At 46.9% G+C, this 19,520-nt stretch overlaps 1 protein-coding gene across 1 annotated transcript; it reads right to left on the bottom strand.

Moving 5' to 3' along the window:
• Positions 1-402: 402 nt before the first annotated feature.
• On the bottom strand, positions 403-19,503 carry LOC138646175 (dynein axonemal assembly factor 8-like). Its single transcript, XM_069735640.1, has 13 exons — positions 19,416-19,503; positions 14,514-14,615; positions 14,306-14,401; positions 7,465-7,746; positions 6,959-7,040; positions 6,713-6,857; positions 6,390-6,548; positions 4,350-4,649; positions 4,111-4,261; positions 2,781-2,963; positions 2,550-2,702; positions 1,988-2,185; positions 403-432 (listed from the first exon to the last, which is right to left on the bottom strand). Exons 2-13 carry the CDS (start codon positions 14,595-14,597, stop codon positions 403-405), a joined length of 1,863 nt encoding a protein of 620 aa, XP_069591741.1. The 5' UTR covers positions 14,598-14,615; positions 19,416-19,503.
• Positions 19,504-19,520: the final 17 nt, after the last annotated feature.

The raw sequence follows: 19,520 nt of genomic DNA, 5'->3' as shown, positions 1-19,520 counted from the left end.
CAGCGGCGACAGCCAGGGTTCGTCGGAGGGGTGAGTACAGCCATATTTTTTATTTTTATTCTTTATTTTTTACATGAATATGGATCCCAGGGCCTGAAGGAGAGTCTCCTCTCCTCCAGACCCTGGGAACATCCAGGATCGCTCCCTGCACATGCCGTACCCGGCATATAAGACGACCCCCGACTTTTGGGACAATTTTTAGGGGTTAAAACGTCATCTTATTCGCCGGGAAATACGGTACTTTGAATTTGACAACAAGATTTATCTACAGGAGACTGGCACAGCAATGGGAAGTAAAATGGCCCCACAGTATGCAAATCTTTTCATGGCCAAGCTTGAAAGCGACTTTTTGTCCTCATGTCCCATCGGCCTCTGGTGTACTACCGCTACATTGATGATGTTTTAATCATCTGGACGGAGTTTGAGCCACAGCTAAAGACGTTCCATGAACAGTTTAATCAATTTCATCCAACCATCAACTTGACACTCAACTACTCCTGCACTGAAATTAACTTTTTGGACACCATCATTAAGCTGCAGAACAATAAAATAGAGACATCCCTGTATCAGAAGCCAATCGACCGTCCAACATAACTTAAATAGGACAGTTTCCATCCAAAACACATAAAAAACTCCATTGTCTACAGCCAAGCCATCAGATACAATCGGATATGTTCCAACCCAATAGATAGGGATGAACACCTTGGTCGCCTCAGAAAGACCTTCTTGAATCAGGGCGACCATCCAAGAACAATTGAAAACCAGATTACAAGAGCCACCAGAATATCAAGGAATCACCTGCTACATTACACAGCTAAAGAAGAAAATAACCGGGTGCCTCTAGTAGCCACCTACAATCCAAATCTGGAGGTGCTAAGGGGAGCTGCACGGAAATTACAACCTTTACTACAAAAAGATGACCGCTTACAATCCATTTTTCCAGACCCCCCCACTACTGTGTTTTAGGCAGCCCCCAAATCTAAGAAGCATCATTGTCAGAAGCTCTCTGTCCTCTGCAACAGCTGCAGGAACCTTTCCTTGCAATCAGAAAAATGTAAAACCTGTCCATTTATAAAGACCACAGACAAGATAAAGATCCCCAATTCACATCAGGACTACAAGATACCAGGAACTTTCAGCTGCGCCACTTCTAATGTGGTGTACCTAATTATTTGTATTAAATGTCCAACTGGGGGTCTGTATGTGGGGGAGACAGGGCAGAAACTGAGAACAAGGATGAACTCTCATCGCCACACAATAAAAGAAAAAAGAATGGATCTACCTGTGGCAATACATTTCTGTCTCCCGGATCATTACATTATGGACATGAAATTACTTGTATTAAAAGGTAGCTTCAAATCTCAAAGAGACAGAAGAACATGGGAATATAAACTGATGATGACCTTTGACACTCTTAGTGCAGGAATGACTGTGTCGCATGGATTTATGTCTTTTTACATCAACTAAGGAACTTGCCCCTCAGACCATGTGGGGTCATCACAACAGAGACCCTAACCACAGGACAATAAAACAATCAGCCATTAAAAAGGTATCAACCACTGAGGACTCTCAATTCTAAATATTTTTTTATATAGCCAGAGTCATTTATGTGCAAGGAGCAAAAGCAGCAGTTTAACCTCTCAGATGCTGCTGCCAATCATGACAGTTAAGAGGATGGAAATGAGGAAAGATGTCCATTCACTTCCCCGCCCTCAACAACATGATTGTAGGGTGCCAATGGCATTGTCATGGTAGCCGGGGGCCTAATGAGGCCCAACATGTCTGCCATGCCTGTACATATATTGCTAATTTTACGGAATTGCAGTGTATTGTAGAAGTGATTTAAGTGTTCACAGACCCAGGTGCCCTAGGGGGACCAATACAAATGTAAAAAGTATATTATATATATATATATATATATATATATATATATATATATATATACACACACTCACATACATAGCCATCTGAGGGTGGTCTTTGTTACCTGTGGGTCGGGGTTTAGCATTACTATGCTGCTTAGCCTCATGGCGGGGACCTCCAGGTGTAACGGGAACAGCCGCCCCTGCAGCTGCTGTATGACGCCCTCCTTCCAGCTGCTGACGCTCTGCAGGGTGTGGTGCGACAGGAACGTGGACACATGCTGGTAGAACCTTGACGTCCCACATAAGCCCTGTGTCTGTGTCTGCGAGGCAAAACCATAAATCCCACGTCACAGAATCCTCCTGGGAACGCCCCGTTGTCAATTTGAATTGCCATTTTCAGGGGGAATAACAGAGGGACGGAACAGCACAAAGTTCCTGAACTGTAATTTTATGGGTAATACAAGTACATTATGACATAATATTGCAGAAATGATATGACAGCAGCAAGTATTGCAACGGCCAGTAGTCGATTTATACAAGAACTTCCAGGAGGAATAATAGAGGAACGGCACCGCACAAAAGAGCAAGAATCAACATTTCATGGGAACTGACAGGGAAAAAAAGTGAAAACCGATTGTGACCTTGCCCCCCCAATAATCACACATCTAACCACAGTCCTCCTACCTTGTACTTTAGCATCCTGATACTCTTGTGGGCCGGAACGTCTCGTGGCGAGACACAGACATACAGCGCCAATCCTTCCTCCCGCCACATCTGTTGAAGTCCCAGCACCTGGAAGGGGGCATCGCCCTTGTACTGGGGGTTTAAAGGGGCAACCTACAGTGAGAGAGGACACCATGACTAGATGATGCTGGATATTGGCCTGGAGCAGGAGGGGGCACTTATCTTTCTTACCAGGGAGAGAAGCCAGACGAGCAGAGCGTTGTAAGCGTTGGCCATTGGTAGTGCGGCGGAGCGGCTGATGTGCTGCCCTGGCATGAGAAGCTGCCCGCAGCTGGACAGCCAGATGGTGAGTAGTAACGTCTCCACTCCGCTCCTTGGTGGCAACGTGTCAATCTCCGGGCTGTAGGAGGCTTCCTGTGGAGACATAGCAGAGCTCCTTCTATACGCATCCTCCTTACTGTGAACCACCTCATATATTAGGACATTTATATAAAACCTGCCATCAGGACACAGAATATTCTAATAAGGGGCTGCAGCAACACACACAACTAGTAAAGGGTGTAAAGAAGCAGGTGGTAAAGTCCTGGGTGGGAGAGTTGTGTCACCGACGTGGCTAGTCTCGGTGATGTACATCCTGGAGATTAAAGTTCCAGCAATAAAAGATGGCTGGGAAGATTTTTTTTTTTTTTTTTTTTTTTTTTTAAATGGGACAGGATTTTGGGTCCAGGTTTTAGGAGTGACCAGAAGATCTTGGGTGGGAATGATCGCTCCCATAGCTCCAATCCAGGCTTTGTGTGGGAGGAGGGAAGGACTAAGGTTGTTTAGTCGCTGAAGGTCCTGCGGGAGTTAGACCTGTATCTGAGCGGGTGTGCCCATACTGATGTGCCAGCTGGTGTACCTTTATGCTATAAAATGCTGTTTTTGTTGTGCCTGGAGCTCTCCAGAGTTTATGAACTTAACAAACTTTGTCATGCTGGACCAGAGACATCGCCTGTGTGTACGCTAATGGCCACCAAAGAGCGGGGATCCCTATAAGGGGTATTCTAATTCACTTTATGATCGTCTTGGGTCCAACCTCAGGGATCGCCATGAATAAAGCGAAAGCAGCACGCAGCAGCAGCGTCGGTTTCCATCACTGTTTTCTCTTACTGGTTATGCAACGAACAACATCATCTCCATTCACTTCCCAGCTGGCTGGTAGGGAGCGCAGCTGTGCAAGAAAAACAGTCACGGAAATGCAGCGCTGCAGCCCCTTAATTTTGGTGTCAAAATGGTCAGACTTTCACCGATTTAAATCCATTTAAGCCATTGTGCACCCTGCTTGTATGGAGCGGACTCAGGAGTTGAGCCCGCTCCATAAAGCCTGGGTGCCGATCTCAGCAGTTTAACCTCTTAAATGCCACTGCCAAAGGCAACAGCGGCATATACAAGACGGCGGCCATCAGTTCCGATGACCATCGCCTCCTACGACACCAGTGGCTGAGCTTCATAGGAGGAAGCCATTTGGTTATCACATACAGGCCCCCTCCCGCGCCATCTTATCGCCGATCAGACGTCTTACCAGATGGAACAGCGCCGGTGTTTGCTCCGCCGTGGGCTGCCGACTGCTCACAGAGCTTAGAGGTTTCATCCCCTCTATCTGGATCTGCATGTTCTGTCTGCTTTTCTTTTCTCTGAGTTGCTTTTCTACCTGTGACAGCTCCTCTGTGCTGCTGGGAGAAGAAAACAAAAAGACCCCAAACTTTTTAAATGCATGTTGCTGTGAAAAGTCCTAGGGGCTCATCCAAAGCTTCTCCTTACCTGCGGCTTTCCTGAGTTTTTCGGGGTTCCTCGGTCTCCTTCCTTGGACGTTCTTCTGTTGTGTCTCCATCTTGGAACCTTCTGTCCATCTCTGGCATGTCTTCTTTGTTCAGGAGGCCGCCTGCTCGGATATCCGCCTTGACGTTCGGTCTGTGCAGCGGATGGGATCTGATCTTTTTGGGCAGCTCCGGGCTGCCGGCGACAGGCGGCTGAGCACTACGGTCCGGAGGTGGCGAACCAGGTCCCATCTTGCTCCAGCGCAGCTGGTGCAGCAACGCACTTTTCCCGGTGTGGACCGACCTGCGGGATAAAGGTGCAATGGTCGCAATGAATATGTGTTATTAATCCCGAACCCTTCTTCATGTCATGTTTGCCTGGTATAGTTCTTTTATACCACGTATCCTGATGTTATTACTGTTCTGACTTTATTAAGGCTATAAACAGGCACTAAAAGGCAACATCCATCTGTGCAACCAATATAATTACTGCCAAAATAAATAAACAAACAATGGTTTTGTGTCAACAGCTCTAATACCGACCTATGTGTCACCATGGTAACAGACTACAAACAAACCCAGTGTAGTCTGATCTTGAGTAATGTGTTCATTTTATCTGCTCTCATCTCCTTCTTAACATACCGAATCTATGTTAGCAAGAAAAGGAGGAACAGATAGAAGGGAATTTCTCGGTATCAGACTAAAAGCTTAAAATAATGCCAAATAATCACGGAGCTTGTGCACGTGTATGGTGCAGGCTGAGAAGCTGATCCTGCTCCACACATGGCGGGTGCCAGCTGTGTTATACAGCCAGCACCTGCCACCATCAGCAGCGACCAAAGCTGTTTTACCACTGAAATGCCATCATTGCTGCAGTGATTCTGCGGAGATGTCCATCCCTCCCCCAGCCCCACTTTCCCAGTGACGCGATCGAAGGGGTGCCAATGGGTTGTTGGGGGTCTATTGTCACCATCTAAGTCTTCCTGTGAAGCCCAGGCTGGACTTCACAGGGGGCTGTGATTTTTACTGTATTCTGCAATCTTTGGGGATATAGTACAAAAGATCAAATCATAACAGGTTAAACAGTATAAAAAATAAAAATAAAACAATAAAAATAAAACAAAAAAATATATATAAAAATTCAAAGCACCCCCTTTATCCAATTCATAAATTTAAAAAATTAACATATTTAGTATACGTCTGATCAATCACAAAAATAATATATATATATATTTTTTTTTTTACTTATTTTTTTGTGATTGATCAGACGTATACTAAATATGTTAATTTTTTTAATTTATGAATTGGATAAAGGGGGTGCTTTGAAAAAAAATAAATAAATATATATATATATATATACATACATACACACACACTATATATAGTGTGAGAAAAAGTGTGAGAAAAAAAAAGGCAATGCCAGGACTGCAGCTTTCCCGCTGCCGTGCCCAAGCCCTACACCTAACCCACCCCCCCAAAAGGCAATAACGAGCGATCAAAATGTTTTATGTACCCCAAAACTGTACCAATAAAAACAACAGCTCACTATACAAACAAACTAACGCTGCGTCAGCTCCACTGACAGAAAAAATGAAAAAAAAAAAAAAAAGTTACGCATCTCTGAAAATGGTGACACAAAACAATTTTTTTTTTAAATTTTTTTTTCACAACTTAAATTAAAAAAAAGACACACAAGCTTCTCATCGCTGCAATCGTACTGTCTTGAAGACTTATGCTGTTGTGTAATTTTGACTGTACATTGCACGCCGTAAAAAAACAAAATTGGAAAAAAAAAAAGATGACATTGTATTTGGCAGAAAGAAAAAAAAGAAAATAGCAAAAATGAGAATTAGCTGCGGCTGTAATAAAAGAAAACGATATAAAAGGTAGCATAAAGCTGCAGTGGCAGCGATGTCCATTAGATGGCGACGTGTGGACACATATTTGGCCATGACGTCTCTGTATCCGTTTTTCGGACGCGGGGGCCGATATTCGCCATTTTCCGCATTGTCTGCAATCAGTAAATGCTGCGTCTTCCACGTACCGTGGCACATCTGCTCTCCCCTGGTTCTTCGGTGCTAGTTTTTCCCCCATACCGGTTGTCAGGCTTGGACTGGATGACGCGGCTCTCAGGTCTATGAAGACTGTGGGGTTATTCTCTTTACGCCCCACGTGGACATTTTTCTCGGTCACATTTGCGCTGCTGAAGACACCGTCATATGCTGCAATCAGTTACATATGGAGGGAGATGGACATGGGGCAATAGCAGATGTATAGATGGCCTGACCCCTAGTGGACAGAACGGGCCATACATCCAGGACAATGATGCTAAACTTATTGCCCTCCCAAAACCCCCGATCTGGATACCTGTTACCCCGGGGCTTGACTCCTTCATTGTATACGTGACCCTGTGATTGCCGGGCACTTAATTCTACCAGCTGCTCTATGATCCGCTCTTGCCGATTCTTCGCACTGGTCGCCATCAATGGTACGGATGGGGGCGCCGCTTCTTCTGAAAAGAGGCCGTGTATGAACGTATGGAGAAAGTTACAAATCTCACTGTGCCAGGACGGCGCAGGATCTGGTGCCAGACCCCACGTATACGGCGCTCACCCGCATCCTTAGAAGACTGCGATAGTTTAACCTCGGCCTCCAGCTGCAGAAGGAACGTCTCCAAATCCCCCTGATCGATCGGCTGAAATGGAAATGAAGACATTTTAGAGACACATATTTATATATTATTGATATATATACATCTTTATAGATTTCGTGGCGTATGGATCTCATTTAAAGGAACTTTCCATGGAACAAATGCCCCCCAGGGTCTGTGCTCCACCCCCCCCAGGCCATATACTAATGACTTATCAAATCTGTCAGCCGAAAATGACTGTTCAAACCAAGCACAGGCGCTCGGTGCACCCTTAGTGTGGCCAAACAGCTCAGTGCTCCTTCCCGCCTGCTTGTTGTTAGCTCGGATCGCTGCTGTTACAAGCCGGCGCTGACTGTATAACACAGCCGGCATCTTCCTCGTATGGTCTGGACTCAGCTCCATACTAAAGTTTTTTTTTACGTTTTTTTTTTGACTCAGGTATTAGCCAAGTTTGAGGAGCGTCTCACACCTGGACGTCGGGCGATGGGAACAGATGGGAGTCGTACTCTTTTGGACCGCTTCTTGACTTTACAAGTCGGTCTACGGCTATTCTTTCAGGATGACCCGGCTCCGGTGAGATAACACTTCCTGGCAGCGTCTGGGAAGGAGCCGCACGTGTCGGGTCTTCTTGGGGTGAAGTTTCGCGCTCTAATGATGGACTTGACAAATCTGGAAGGTTTCGTGACGCCACAATGTCTGATGCCACCGCACCGCCATGGTCTGACTGTCCGATCGCTGGCGCAGGAAGAACCTAAAGGTGGACGGATCGAAGAGTGGTGTTAGTACAGGACATATATCAGGAGACCGGGATCTGGGCAGCATACATATATATATATATATATATATATATATATATATATAAATATAATATAATATAATATAATATAATATAATATAATATAATATATATATATATATATATATACACACATATATATATATATATATAGATAGTTATATATAGTGTGTGTATACGTTATATATATATATATATAATATGTGTATATATACACATATATATTTACACACGCAAACATATATATATATATATATATATATATATATATATACACACACACACAAACTTAAGTCAAAATAAATTAAAAAAAATAAAGAAAAGTTAAAATAAATAATAAATATAAAAAGTTCAAATACATAATTATAATTAAAAAAAAAATTAAAAAGCTAAAATTAACAGCCTATGTTCCAAATAAAAAAAAATAATAATAATACAAAAATGAAATAAAAATACTTGGTAAGGCCACGTTCCTAAAAACGTGATGTATAAAAATTATTCATCCAGTATTATATACTCCGTAAAGAAAAAAAATAATCTAAATGACAAAACTGGCGGGGGGTGTGGCCTAGCGAGGAATGTGAGCGGACGTGCGGCTGATCTCTCTCCCCGCACCGCTCTGAAAAGTGGCCTTTGAAGGCGCCGCCGAACGCCAAAAACCGGCCAGAGAGGTCCCGCAAGTACCCGGCGAGGGGGAGAAAGCACCGCTGTTAACGAGCGGTGAGAAGCGGAGATGCCGCGCCGCAAGCAGGTGGCGCCAGCAGCCGGCGCGAAAATTCAAGATGGCGCCGTGGCTGAGGAGGAGGCGGCCAGAGCCAGCGTTTCATACCGCCGGAGGCTGGAGGTAATAGCCCGGCTGGAGCGCTTTGCCCGTACGGAGCCCTGCTGTTGGGTCCAGAAGGACTTGATGAGGTGGAAGCCCTGATGAGGCAGAAAGGTGGAGGGGAAGTCAGGGCCAGTGAAGTGGAGGTGCAGCGTTCCCCAGGGAGGGCGCAGGGAGTGCACAGTGCAGAAAATGTGACACCTGCTGATAGCCCTGTGCAGACCAATGATTCTAATGAAGTGCAGCAGCCAACTACGGGGGAACCAACACTGCAGGACATTTTCTCTGTCGTTATACACTGCAAATCTGCTTTGGCTGCGCTGAACCTAAGGGTGGATGATCTCACAGTTGAAATGAAGTCCCTTAATTCTGCTATGCGCAAAGTGGAAAAAAGAGTGGAGGTGGTGGAGGAGCGTGTGGGCAGTGTGGAGGACCAGACAAACGAACTGTTAAAAAGAGAAAAGAAATATATTCAACGAATCACAGAGTTAGAATTTAAGACAGATGATTTGGAAAATCGATCCCGGAGAAACAATTTAAGAATAATCGGGGTGCCGGAGAAGGTGGAGGGAAACAACCCCACTGAATATATTGAGGCATGGCTTAAGAACTCGGTGGGAGGAGCAGACCTTACCAACCATTTCTCGGTGGAGAGGGCTCATCGGGTCCCCACTCGTCCTCTGCCGCCTGGATCTGCCCCTCGAGCTATATTGGCAAAAATTTTGGACTACCGGGATCGGGAAACTCTACTGAGGAAGGCTAGGCTGAGTGATGGCCTGAGCATAAACGGAAGTCGGATCTCCATTTATCCGGATTACTCGGCATCGGTGCAGAAACTTAGAATGAAGTTTGGTGAAGTCAAGCGACGGCTCCGTGAACTGGACCTAAAATACTCAATGCTCTACCCAGCCAAGCTCAGGGTGGTGGCGATGGATCGTGTTCAATTTTTTCAAAATCCGGAGGAGGCGACGCAATGGCTGGACACCAATGCCAAGAAAATTGGCACTGATCGGAACCGTTGAGACTGATTCTGAAGATCTATAACTCTACTGGATCTGCCTCTCTTTGGGGGAGGGGCTCTGTTTGAATGTTACTGTTGAAGTTGGCCTAATTATACCTAACGATTACAGTATTGTGTTCGGCGGCGCAATGAATAGTTCATATTGATCGCGGTGGGTGGGGGAGAGATGGACGGTAAAGGAACTAGCTCTAGGGTATATCCAGTGCCCTCAATTCTCATATAGAGAAAGAAAGTTCGGAGTATCTGAGTTATTTTGAATTCCAGATGGGGAAGGTTGGTTTAGTTGTTGGGGTGGGGGGTGGGAAGGGGGGGGGAGGAGGGCATTGGTGGAGACCTGGGAGAGGTGACTCATCTTATATCTTTCTTTAAGGAAATGGGAGGGAATGTTAATATTATAAGTTGGAATGTTAGGGGGCTAGCAGATGCCACTAAGCGGGCGGCAATATTCCAGTACCTATTGAAACAGAGGCCCTCGGTGATATGCCTGCAAGAAACTCATTTAGTTGAGGAAAAAGTTGATATGTTACAGAAAAAATGGGTGCGCAGGGCATATCACTCGACGTTCTCTAATTATGCAAGGGGGGTGTCTGTTTTGGTCCATACAAGTACTCCATTTGAGGAAATTGAAGTAAAAATTGATAAGGATGGTCAGTATGTTTTTTTAGTGTGTAAAATTTTTAACCGCTTGATTTGCATTGTTTCACTATATATACCCCCGCCGTATTCTGGCAAGAAAATTCAAGAGATTTTGGAGCATATGAGAGGGTGGGTCGGGGTTCCCTTTTTGGTGGTGGGAGATGTGAACAACATTGCTGATGACCATTGGGATAAGAGTAATCACGCTCCGCTACGCGGGGATGGGAATGGCACCCCTTTCGGGAACTATCTTAGAGAAATAGGCTGGATTGACTTATGGCGGGTTCGCAATTTTAGCACATATTCTTATTCTTGCTACTCGACCACGTACGGTTCTATGTCTCGAATCGATGTCGCCTTGGGTAATGATGGGATGAACGAATTACTAAGTGGGGTGGAATATAATCCTAGGATTCTATCAGATCATAGTCCGGTGCGGGTCTCATTAAAGCTATCAGAACAGGTTGGGTCACGGAAGATGGGATGGAAGGTTCACCCCTCCTGGCTACAACTCCTGGACATGGAGATTGTGGGGGCTGAGATAGAGGAGTTCTTTAAGATCAATGAGGGTAGTGCAGAATGCCATGTAGTATGGGACACTATGAAGGCGTATTTGAGGGGTATTTTGTTTCGGGACATATCACGACACAAGACTAGGACTAGAACACAGGATCAAGCTGTCCTGGAGGAACTGAAGGAAGCTGAGGCGGCATTGGGGGCCCATTGCTCTAGGGAGTCTCAGAGTCGGATGAGGAAGGCTCAACAGGAGGTCAATCAATTGTATCTGAGAAAGGCGGAGAGATTGCGGGCTTTTCAAAGAGCATCTTTCTATTCAGAGGGGGAAAAGGTGGGGCATTTACTGTCGGTAGTGGCATCCGCACAAAGGGATTCCTCGCACGTCTACTCCATTAAGAGGGAGGATGGAACATTGGCTACTCGGGGGGAGCAGATTCTGGAAGTGTTTGGGAAATTCTATGATAAACTATATACTTCTAGTGTGGAGAGAGGGGCTGAGGACATGATGGGTTACTTGGAGGGGATTGACCTGCCTAGGTTGAGCAGAGAAGAATGTGAGGAGTTGGAGGAGCCGATTGGGGAGGAAGAATTGGGAGCTGCTTTGGCAGGGGTTGCTGGGGGTAAGGCTCCGGGGGCGGACGGTATTCCAGCCGAGGTGTACAAGGTACTGAAAGAAACATTGTTGGCCAGATTGTCGGAGGTGTATAATAGTTCACTGGAAAGAGGGGAGCTACCTTCATCAATGAGAGAGGCTATTGTGGTCGTTATACCTAAGGCCGATAAGGACCCACAACTACCAGAATCCTATAGACCAATCTCACTTTTGACGGCCGACATCAAGATTCTGGCAAAAGCTCTGGCAAATAGGTTATCCAGGGTGATTGACAGACTGGTTCACCCGGATCAGTCAGGCTTTATGCCCAACAAATCAACGGCACTCAATCTGAGAAGGTTATTTTTAAATTTGCAAATCCCCTCTGACAATGTCGGAAGACGGGTTGTGGTATCCTTAGACGCCCATAAGGCTTTTGATTGCGTGGAGTGGAGCTATTTGTGGTCAGTACTGGAACGAATGGGGTTTGGACCTAAATTTATTTCATGGGTGCAGCTGTTGTACTCTTCTCCGGTAGCCAAAATTAGAGTGAATAACGCTCTCTCTGAGACCTTTTCATTGTCTAGAGGTACTAGACAGGGCTGCCCTTTGTCCCCGCTGCTCTTTGCGTTGGCGGTGGAACCCCTTGCTGCGAAGATCAGAGGTTCCCGGGAGGTGAGGGGTTTTATATACGGGGAGGCAGAGGAAAAAGTAGCGTTGTACGCTGATGATATTCTGCTATTCTTGGAGGATTCTGAGGAGACCCTGGTTAAGACGGAAGCCATTATTGAGGAATTTGGTAGTTACTCGGGCCTAAGGATCAATTGGGACAAATCGAATATGATGTTGATAGATGGGGATAGCGGGGACGGTGGTGGGGAGGTTTCTTCTACAAGGTTGAAGCTAGTTGATAAATTTAAATACCTGGGGATTCAGATCACTCTCCCTTTGACTAGCTTTGAGGAACTGAATTTGGCACCTCTTCTGCGGAGGATACGTACTAAGGTCCAGGCGTGGAGGAAGTTACATTTATCAGTAATCGGCAGGATAAACTTGATAAAGATGATTGTGATGCCACAACTACTTTATGTGCTGCACAACTCCCCTATATGGATATCGCAGAATAGGTTTCGGAGGATTAGATCTTTGTTTGGGGAGCTGATTTGGGGTGGAAAGAGCCCCAGATTTAAACAGGAAACTCTACAGAGACCAAAGACGGAGGGAGGGGTGGCATTGCCTAATCCGTGGTTGTATTTTTTGGCTTCACAGTGCCAGCATTTCAAGGGATGGGGAGATGTGGTAGGTGGGACGCGGGCACCTTGCAGCCTGAGATCACTGATTGGGACGAAGGTGTTGAGTGAGGGTCTGGAGGGGGGACATTTCCGAGAGAAGGGCTCTAAATTTTGTACTATTAGGCTCATCCATAAGGTTTGGGACAAAGTTAAGGGGATTAGGGGTGTGCACGCACTCACTAGATTCTCACCCATTTGGAATAACTGTGTCCTACAGGAGTTTAGACAGATGGAGGGATTTCATAATTGGAGGGAGGCAGGCATCTCTCGGATGGGCCAGATTCTACATCAGGGCAGAATTAGAGACTTTGATGCACTGCAGGAGGAGTTTTTACTACCGGACTCTGAGTTGTTTCAATACCGCCGTCTTTCACATGCGCATCGGGCACAGTGTAGGAGAGGACCCGTTGAAATACAGGTGGACCTAATGCTAGATTTTATCCTTGTAGGGGGTGGCACGAAGGGGGTGATCTCGGGAATATACGAATTCCTTTTGTTCTCTTTCTTGGAGGAACACCCTATTAGAGCAAGGGCGAAATGGGAGGCGGACCTTGGGGCAATTGATAATGATCATTGGGAATCAGTACTGGACTATGTGCCCAAAATATCAATGAGCGAGCCTGGGAGGCTATCACAATTATTTGTTATTCATAGGGCATATAGAACTCCGGATATGTTATTCAAAGCCGGATTGAGATCTAGTTCAGAATGCCCCAGATGCTCGCAGTCCGATGCGGGCATCCTTCATATGTTATGGCAGTGCCCCAGGTTGTCCTCCTTCTGGGTGGTGGTGCTGAATAAAGTGGGACTGGCATATGGTTGCACTGTGCCGCGTGATCCCCTGGTATGTGTTTTGGGCTATGTTGAGGAGATCATAACTGATAAGATGTATAAAGTGGTTATTGCCAGACTGTTATTTATCGCGCGAAAGTTGATTGCCAAATTCTGGATTAGAGAAGAGCCACCAACAAGGAGAGACTTTATGAAGCAAGTGGACCATATCATTGCTTTGGAGAGGAGTATCTACGTTAGGAGGAGCAAGGCGGACCTCTTTGACAGGCTGTGGAACCCGTGGCTTGAATCAATGTGATTTAAAAGACCTTGTGCTCCATTGGGAGGTTTATTGACAAATCATCTTCCTTTTCTTGTACTTTTATATATGACAAAGTAGGGGGGGTCGACTCTTGACAGGTCTCTAGAGGGGGGGGGGGGGGAAGGGGGGTAGGAGTTTGGTTTGGGACTAAATATGTTTTCCTTTTTTTAAAAAAACAAGTATTGTACACTGGTATATTGCTGATAACAAAGTATTCCTTTTATTGTTTATGTGCAATATTTATGGTTTAATAAAAAATATCTGATTTAAAAAAAAAAATGACAAAACTGGCACATCCTCAGAAAAATGCAATAAAAAAACTCTCACACATTGCCGTAATAGTAATATTAACCATATATAGAAAGAACGCTGTAAGAATGAAACCCAGTAAACGTGGCGGATTGCTTGGGTTTTTTTTACCACTGCACTTTCATTTTTTTCCCCCATTTCCCAGTATGGAGTCATTGAGATTACCATAGTAAATGCCCTCATCCAGGGCCCCGGCCTCCGTTCACATTACGTTCCTCCTGGCTTTTCTCACCTTCTGTATAATACCATCACTCCCATCGTCCGACACATCGGAGAGGCGGCAGTCGTCCATCTGCAGGATCTCCGCATCCTCCGACTCCAGGTCAGACTGGAAACAGCGACAAGTTCATGAGAGATTATTGTGCAGAGACAGAAGCAGCAGAATGTGACACTCGGATTATCCCATCTGGGGGCCGCGGATCCCCCCGTAAGGCGCTCACCAGGGAACTGACATCCGAAGCTATGGAGGGAGCTTTCAGGGAGGAGAGGAGCAGCTCCAGCTCATGTCCGTTCTCGCTGGCCATGTTCTCACCTTCACGGACCTGTAAGGTGAATACACACATATATACGAAAAATGGACTGTGGGTGGGAGAACGTTCCCTCTGCAGCCCCCTATAGAGCGTCCTGCCCTGTATATCACATTCTCCATAAGGAGCTACCACACAGGTATGGCCGGACCACCACTGGGAATGGTGAAAGGGCAACCGTGTCCTACACACTGAGCTATGGCCTCCACCAAATACAATTACCCAGAGCTGCACTCACTATTCTGCTGGTGCAGTCACTGTGTACATACATTACATTACTGATCCTGAGTTACATCCTGTATTATACTCCAGAGCTGCACTCACTATTCTGCTGGTGCAGTCACTGTGTACATACATTACATTACTGATCCTGAGTTACATGCTGTATTATACCCCAGAGCTGCACTCACTATTCTGCTGGTGCAGTCACTGTGTACATACATTACATTACTGATCCTGAGTTACATCCTGTATTATACTCCAGAGCTGCACTCACTATTCTGCTGGTGCAGTCACTGTGTACATACATTACATTACTGATCCTGAGTTACATGCTGTATTATACCCCAGAGCTGCACTCACTATTCTGCTGGTGCAGTCACTGTGTACATACATTACATTACTGATCCTGAGTTACATCCTGTATTATACCCCAGAGCTGCACTCACTATTCTGCTGGTGCAGTCACTGTGTACATACATTACATTACTGATCCTGAGTTACATGCTGTATTATACCCCAGAGCTGCACTCACTATTCTGCTGGTGCAGTCACTGTGTACATACATTACATTACTGATCCTGAGTTCCATCCTGTATTATACCCCAGAGCTGCACTCACTATTCTGCTGGTGCAGTCACTGTGTACATACATTACATTACTGATCCTGAGTTACATCCTGTATTATACCCCAGAGCTGCACTCACTATTCTGCTGGTGCAGTCACTGTGTACATACATTACATTACTGATCCTGAGTTATATCCTGTATTACACTCCAGAGCTGCACTCACTATTCTGCTGGTGCAGTCACTGTGTACATACATTACATTACTGATCCTGAGTTATATCCTGTATTATACCCCAGAGCTGCACTCACTATTCTGCTGGTGCAGTCACTGTGTATATACATTACATTACTGATCCTGAGTTACGTCCTGTATTATACTCCAGAGCTGCACTCACTATTCTGCTGGTGCAGTCACTGTGTACATACATTACATTACTGATCCTGAGTTACATCCTGTATTATACCCCAGAGCTGCACTCACTATTCTGCTGGTGCAGTCACTGTGTACATACATTACATTGCTGATCCTGAGTTACATCCTGTATTATACCCCAGAGCTGTACTCACTATTCTGCTGGTGCAGTCACTGTGTACATACATTGCATTACTGATCCTGAGTTACCTCCTGTATTATACCCCAGAGCTGCACTCACTATTCTGCTGGTGCAGTCACTGTGTACATACATTACATTACTGATCCTGAGTTACCTCCTGTATTATACCCCAGAGCTGCACTCACTATTCTGCTGGTGCAGTCACTGTGTACATACATTGCATTACTGATCCTGAGTTACATCCTGTATTATACCCCAGAGCTGCACTCACTATTCTGCTGGTGCAGTCACTGTGTACATACATTGCTGATCCTGAGTTACATCCTGTATTATACTCCAGAGCTGCACTCACTACTCTGCTGGTGCAGTCACTGTGTACATACATTACATTACTGATCCTGAGTTACATCCTGTATTGTACTCCAGAGCTGCACTCACTATTCTGCTGGTGCAGTCACTGTGTACATACATTACATTACTGATCCTGAGTTACCTCCTGTATTATACCCCAGAGCTGCACTCACTATTCTGCTGGTGCAGTCACTGTGTACATACATTGCATTACTGATCCTGAGTTACATCCTGTATTATACCCCAGAGCTGCACTCACTATTCTGCGGGTGGAATCACTGTGTACCAGGGGTGTACTATCCATAGAGGCTGGTAGCCCACGTGTCTATTAGGGGACCCCCTCCTCTTCCCGTCATCACAATTTCCGCAGTATCCGAATCCTCAGGCTGTGGATCCCGCTGAATAGAACCGTGAATCAGGAGCCAAAGCGTCCGTGATCCACCATTCAGCCGGGTGAGTCGGAGACTCCGTGCCCTGCAGGTGCGATGACGTCACTAGGTGGCGCCAGTAGTCTCAGTACTCACACTGCCCAGACTGGAGGAGCATGCTGGGGGAGCGGGGCGAGGCGAGTAGTAATGTTAGCAATTGTGGGTCTGGTAGGGGCCATGATACTGATAGGGGGGCTTGTAATGTAGGGGCCGTCATACTGAGTGGTAGGGCTGGTGGCGGCCGTCATACTGATTGGGGAGGATGTTGGGCGCCATCATATTGAGTGTGGACATTATACAGATTTTCCATAACACTGAGCAGTGAGGCTGATGTGGATCATTATACTGACTGGACGGATGGTGGGGTCCATGATACTGAGTGTTGAGGGCTATAATACTAATTGGGGGGCTGGTGGGTGTCATAACCCAACTGGTTGGGTTGTTGAGGGGCCATTATATTGATTGTGGGGGCTGGTAGGGGTATCAAACTGATTGAGGGCTGGTGGTGTGTATAATACTGATTGTGGGGCTGGTGGGGGCATTATACGGATTGGGGGCTGGGGGGCTATTATACGGATTGGGGGCTGGGGGGCTATTATACTGATTGGGGGCTGGTGGGGTCTATAATACTGATTGTGGGGCTGGGGGGCCATTATACTGATTGTGGGGCTGGGGGGCCATTATACTGATTGTGGGGCTGGGGGGCCATTATACTGATTGTGGGGCTGGGGGGCCATTATACTGATTGTGGGGCTGGTGGGGCCATTATACTGATTGTGGGGCTGGGGGGCCATTATACTGATTGTGGGGCTGGGGGGCCATTATACTGATTGTGGGGCTGGGGGGCCATTATACTGATTGTGGGGCTGGGGGGCCATTATACTGATTGTGGGGCTGGGGGGCCATTATACTGATTGTGGGGCTGGGGGGCCATTATACTGATTGTGGGGCTGGGGGGCCATTATACTGATTGTGGGGCTGGTGGGGCCATTATACTGATTGTGGGGCTGGGGGGCCATTATACTGATTGTGGGGCTGGGGGGCCATTATACTGATTGTGGGGCTGGGGGGCCATTATACTGATTGTGGGGCTGGGGGGCCATTATACTGATTGTGGGGCTGGGGGGCCATTATACTGATTGTGGGGCTGGGGGGCCATTATACTGATTGTGGGGCTGGGGGGCCATTATACTGATTGTGGGGCTGGGGGGCCATTATACTGATTGTGGGGCTGGGGGGCCATTATACTGATTGTGGGGCTGGTGGGGCCATTATACTGATTGTGGGGCTGGGGGGCCCCATTATACTGATTGGGGGGCTGGTGGGGCCATTATACTGATTGTGGGGCTGGGGGGCCCCATTATACTGATTGTGGGGCTGGTGGGGCCATTATACGGATTGGGGGGCTATCTCACTGATTGGGGCTGGTGGAGACTATAATACTGATTGTGGGGCTGGGGGGCCATTATACTGATTGTGGGGCTATCTCACTGATTGGGGCTGGTGGAGACTATAATACTGATTGTGGGGCTAGGGGGCCATTATACTGATTGGGGGGCTGGGGGGCCATTATACTGATTGTGGGGCTGGGGGGCCATTATACTGATTGTGGGGCTGGGGGGCCATTATACTGATTGTGGGGCTGGGGGGCCATTATACGGATTGGGGGGCTATCTCACTGATTGGGGCTGGTGGAGACTATAATACTGATTGTGGGGCTAGGGGGCCATTATACTGATTGGGGGGCTGGGGGGCCATTATACTGATTGTGGGGCTGGGGGGCCATTATACTGATTGTGGGGCTGGGGGGCCATTATACTGATTGTGGGGCTGGGGGGCCATTATACTGATTGTAGGGCTGGGGGGCCATTATACTGATTGGGGGGCTGGTGGGGCCATTATACTGATTGTGGGGCTGGTGGGGCCATTATACTGATTGTGGGGCTGGGGGGCCATTATACTGATTGTGGGGCTGGTGGGGCCATTATACTGATTGGGGGGCTGGTGGGGCCATTATACTGATTGTGGGGCTGGGGGGCCATTATACTGATTGTGGGGCTGGGGGGCCATTATACTGATTGGGGGGCTGGGGGCCATTATACTGATTGGGGGGCTATCTCACTGATTGCGGGGCATTATACGGATTGGGGGGCTATCTCACTGATTGCGGGGCATTATACGGATTGGGGGGCTATCTCACTGATTGCGGGGCATTATACGGATTGGGGGGCTATCTCACTGATTGCGGGGCATTATACGGATTGGGGGGCTATCTCACTGATTGCGGAGCATTATACGGATTGGGGGGCTATCTCACTGATTGGGGGGCTATCTCACTGATTGCGGAGCATTATACGGATTGGGGGGCTATCTCACTGATTGGGGGGCTGGTGGGGTATATAATACTGATTGTGGGGCTGGGGGGCTATCTCACTGATTGCGGGGCATTATACGGATTGGGGGGCTATCTCACTGATTGGGGGGCTGCTGGAGGACACCATCTTGCTTAGTGGGTAGATGAGGCCATTTTTGGGGCGTCATACTTTATAGTATCCACACCAGGCGCCTGCTGGGGAACACAATAGGGACATATAGATAGATACATATATCATTGTTTTTTTTGGGGGGGCGCAGTCACTCGTTGCCCCTTTCCGCGCCCCTGCTGTGTCCCTTCATTACTCCTCACAGCGTACCTGTCTCCATGGAAACCCCGTCTCCCTGCTCCGTGTGTACCGGGTACGGCCGCGGTGAATATTCGCCTCCTGTATACACTCCCTATTTCCCGGCACCTTCCCCTC

This window comes from Ranitomeya imitator, chromosome 7 (genome assembly GCF_032444005.1).
Source record: "Ranitomeya imitator isolate aRanImi1 chromosome 7, aRanImi1.pri, whole genome shotgun sequence".
NCBI lineage: Eukaryota > Metazoa > Chordata > Amphibia > Anura > Dendrobatidae > Ranitomeya > Ranitomeya imitator.
This window is presented reverse-complemented; position numbering and strand designations above follow the sequence as displayed.

What these genes read in the sequence shown, in the direction of transcription:
- LOC138646175 (XM_069735640.1), bottom strand. Translation starts at nt 14,597, where the DNA reads ATGGCCAGCGAGAACGGACATGAGCTGGAGCTGCTCCTCTCCTCCCTG. An exon ending in GTGATGGTATTATACAGAAG is followed by an intron (nt 7,747 to 14,305) that starts GTGAGAAAAGCC and finishes GTCCACCTTTAG; the next exon opens with GTTCTTCCTGCGCCAGCGAT. An exon ending in TCGTCTGGCTTCTCTCCCTG is followed by an intron (nt 2,703 to 2,780) that starts GTAAGAAAGATA and finishes CTCTCACTGTAG; the next exon opens with GTTGCCCCTTTAAACCCCCA.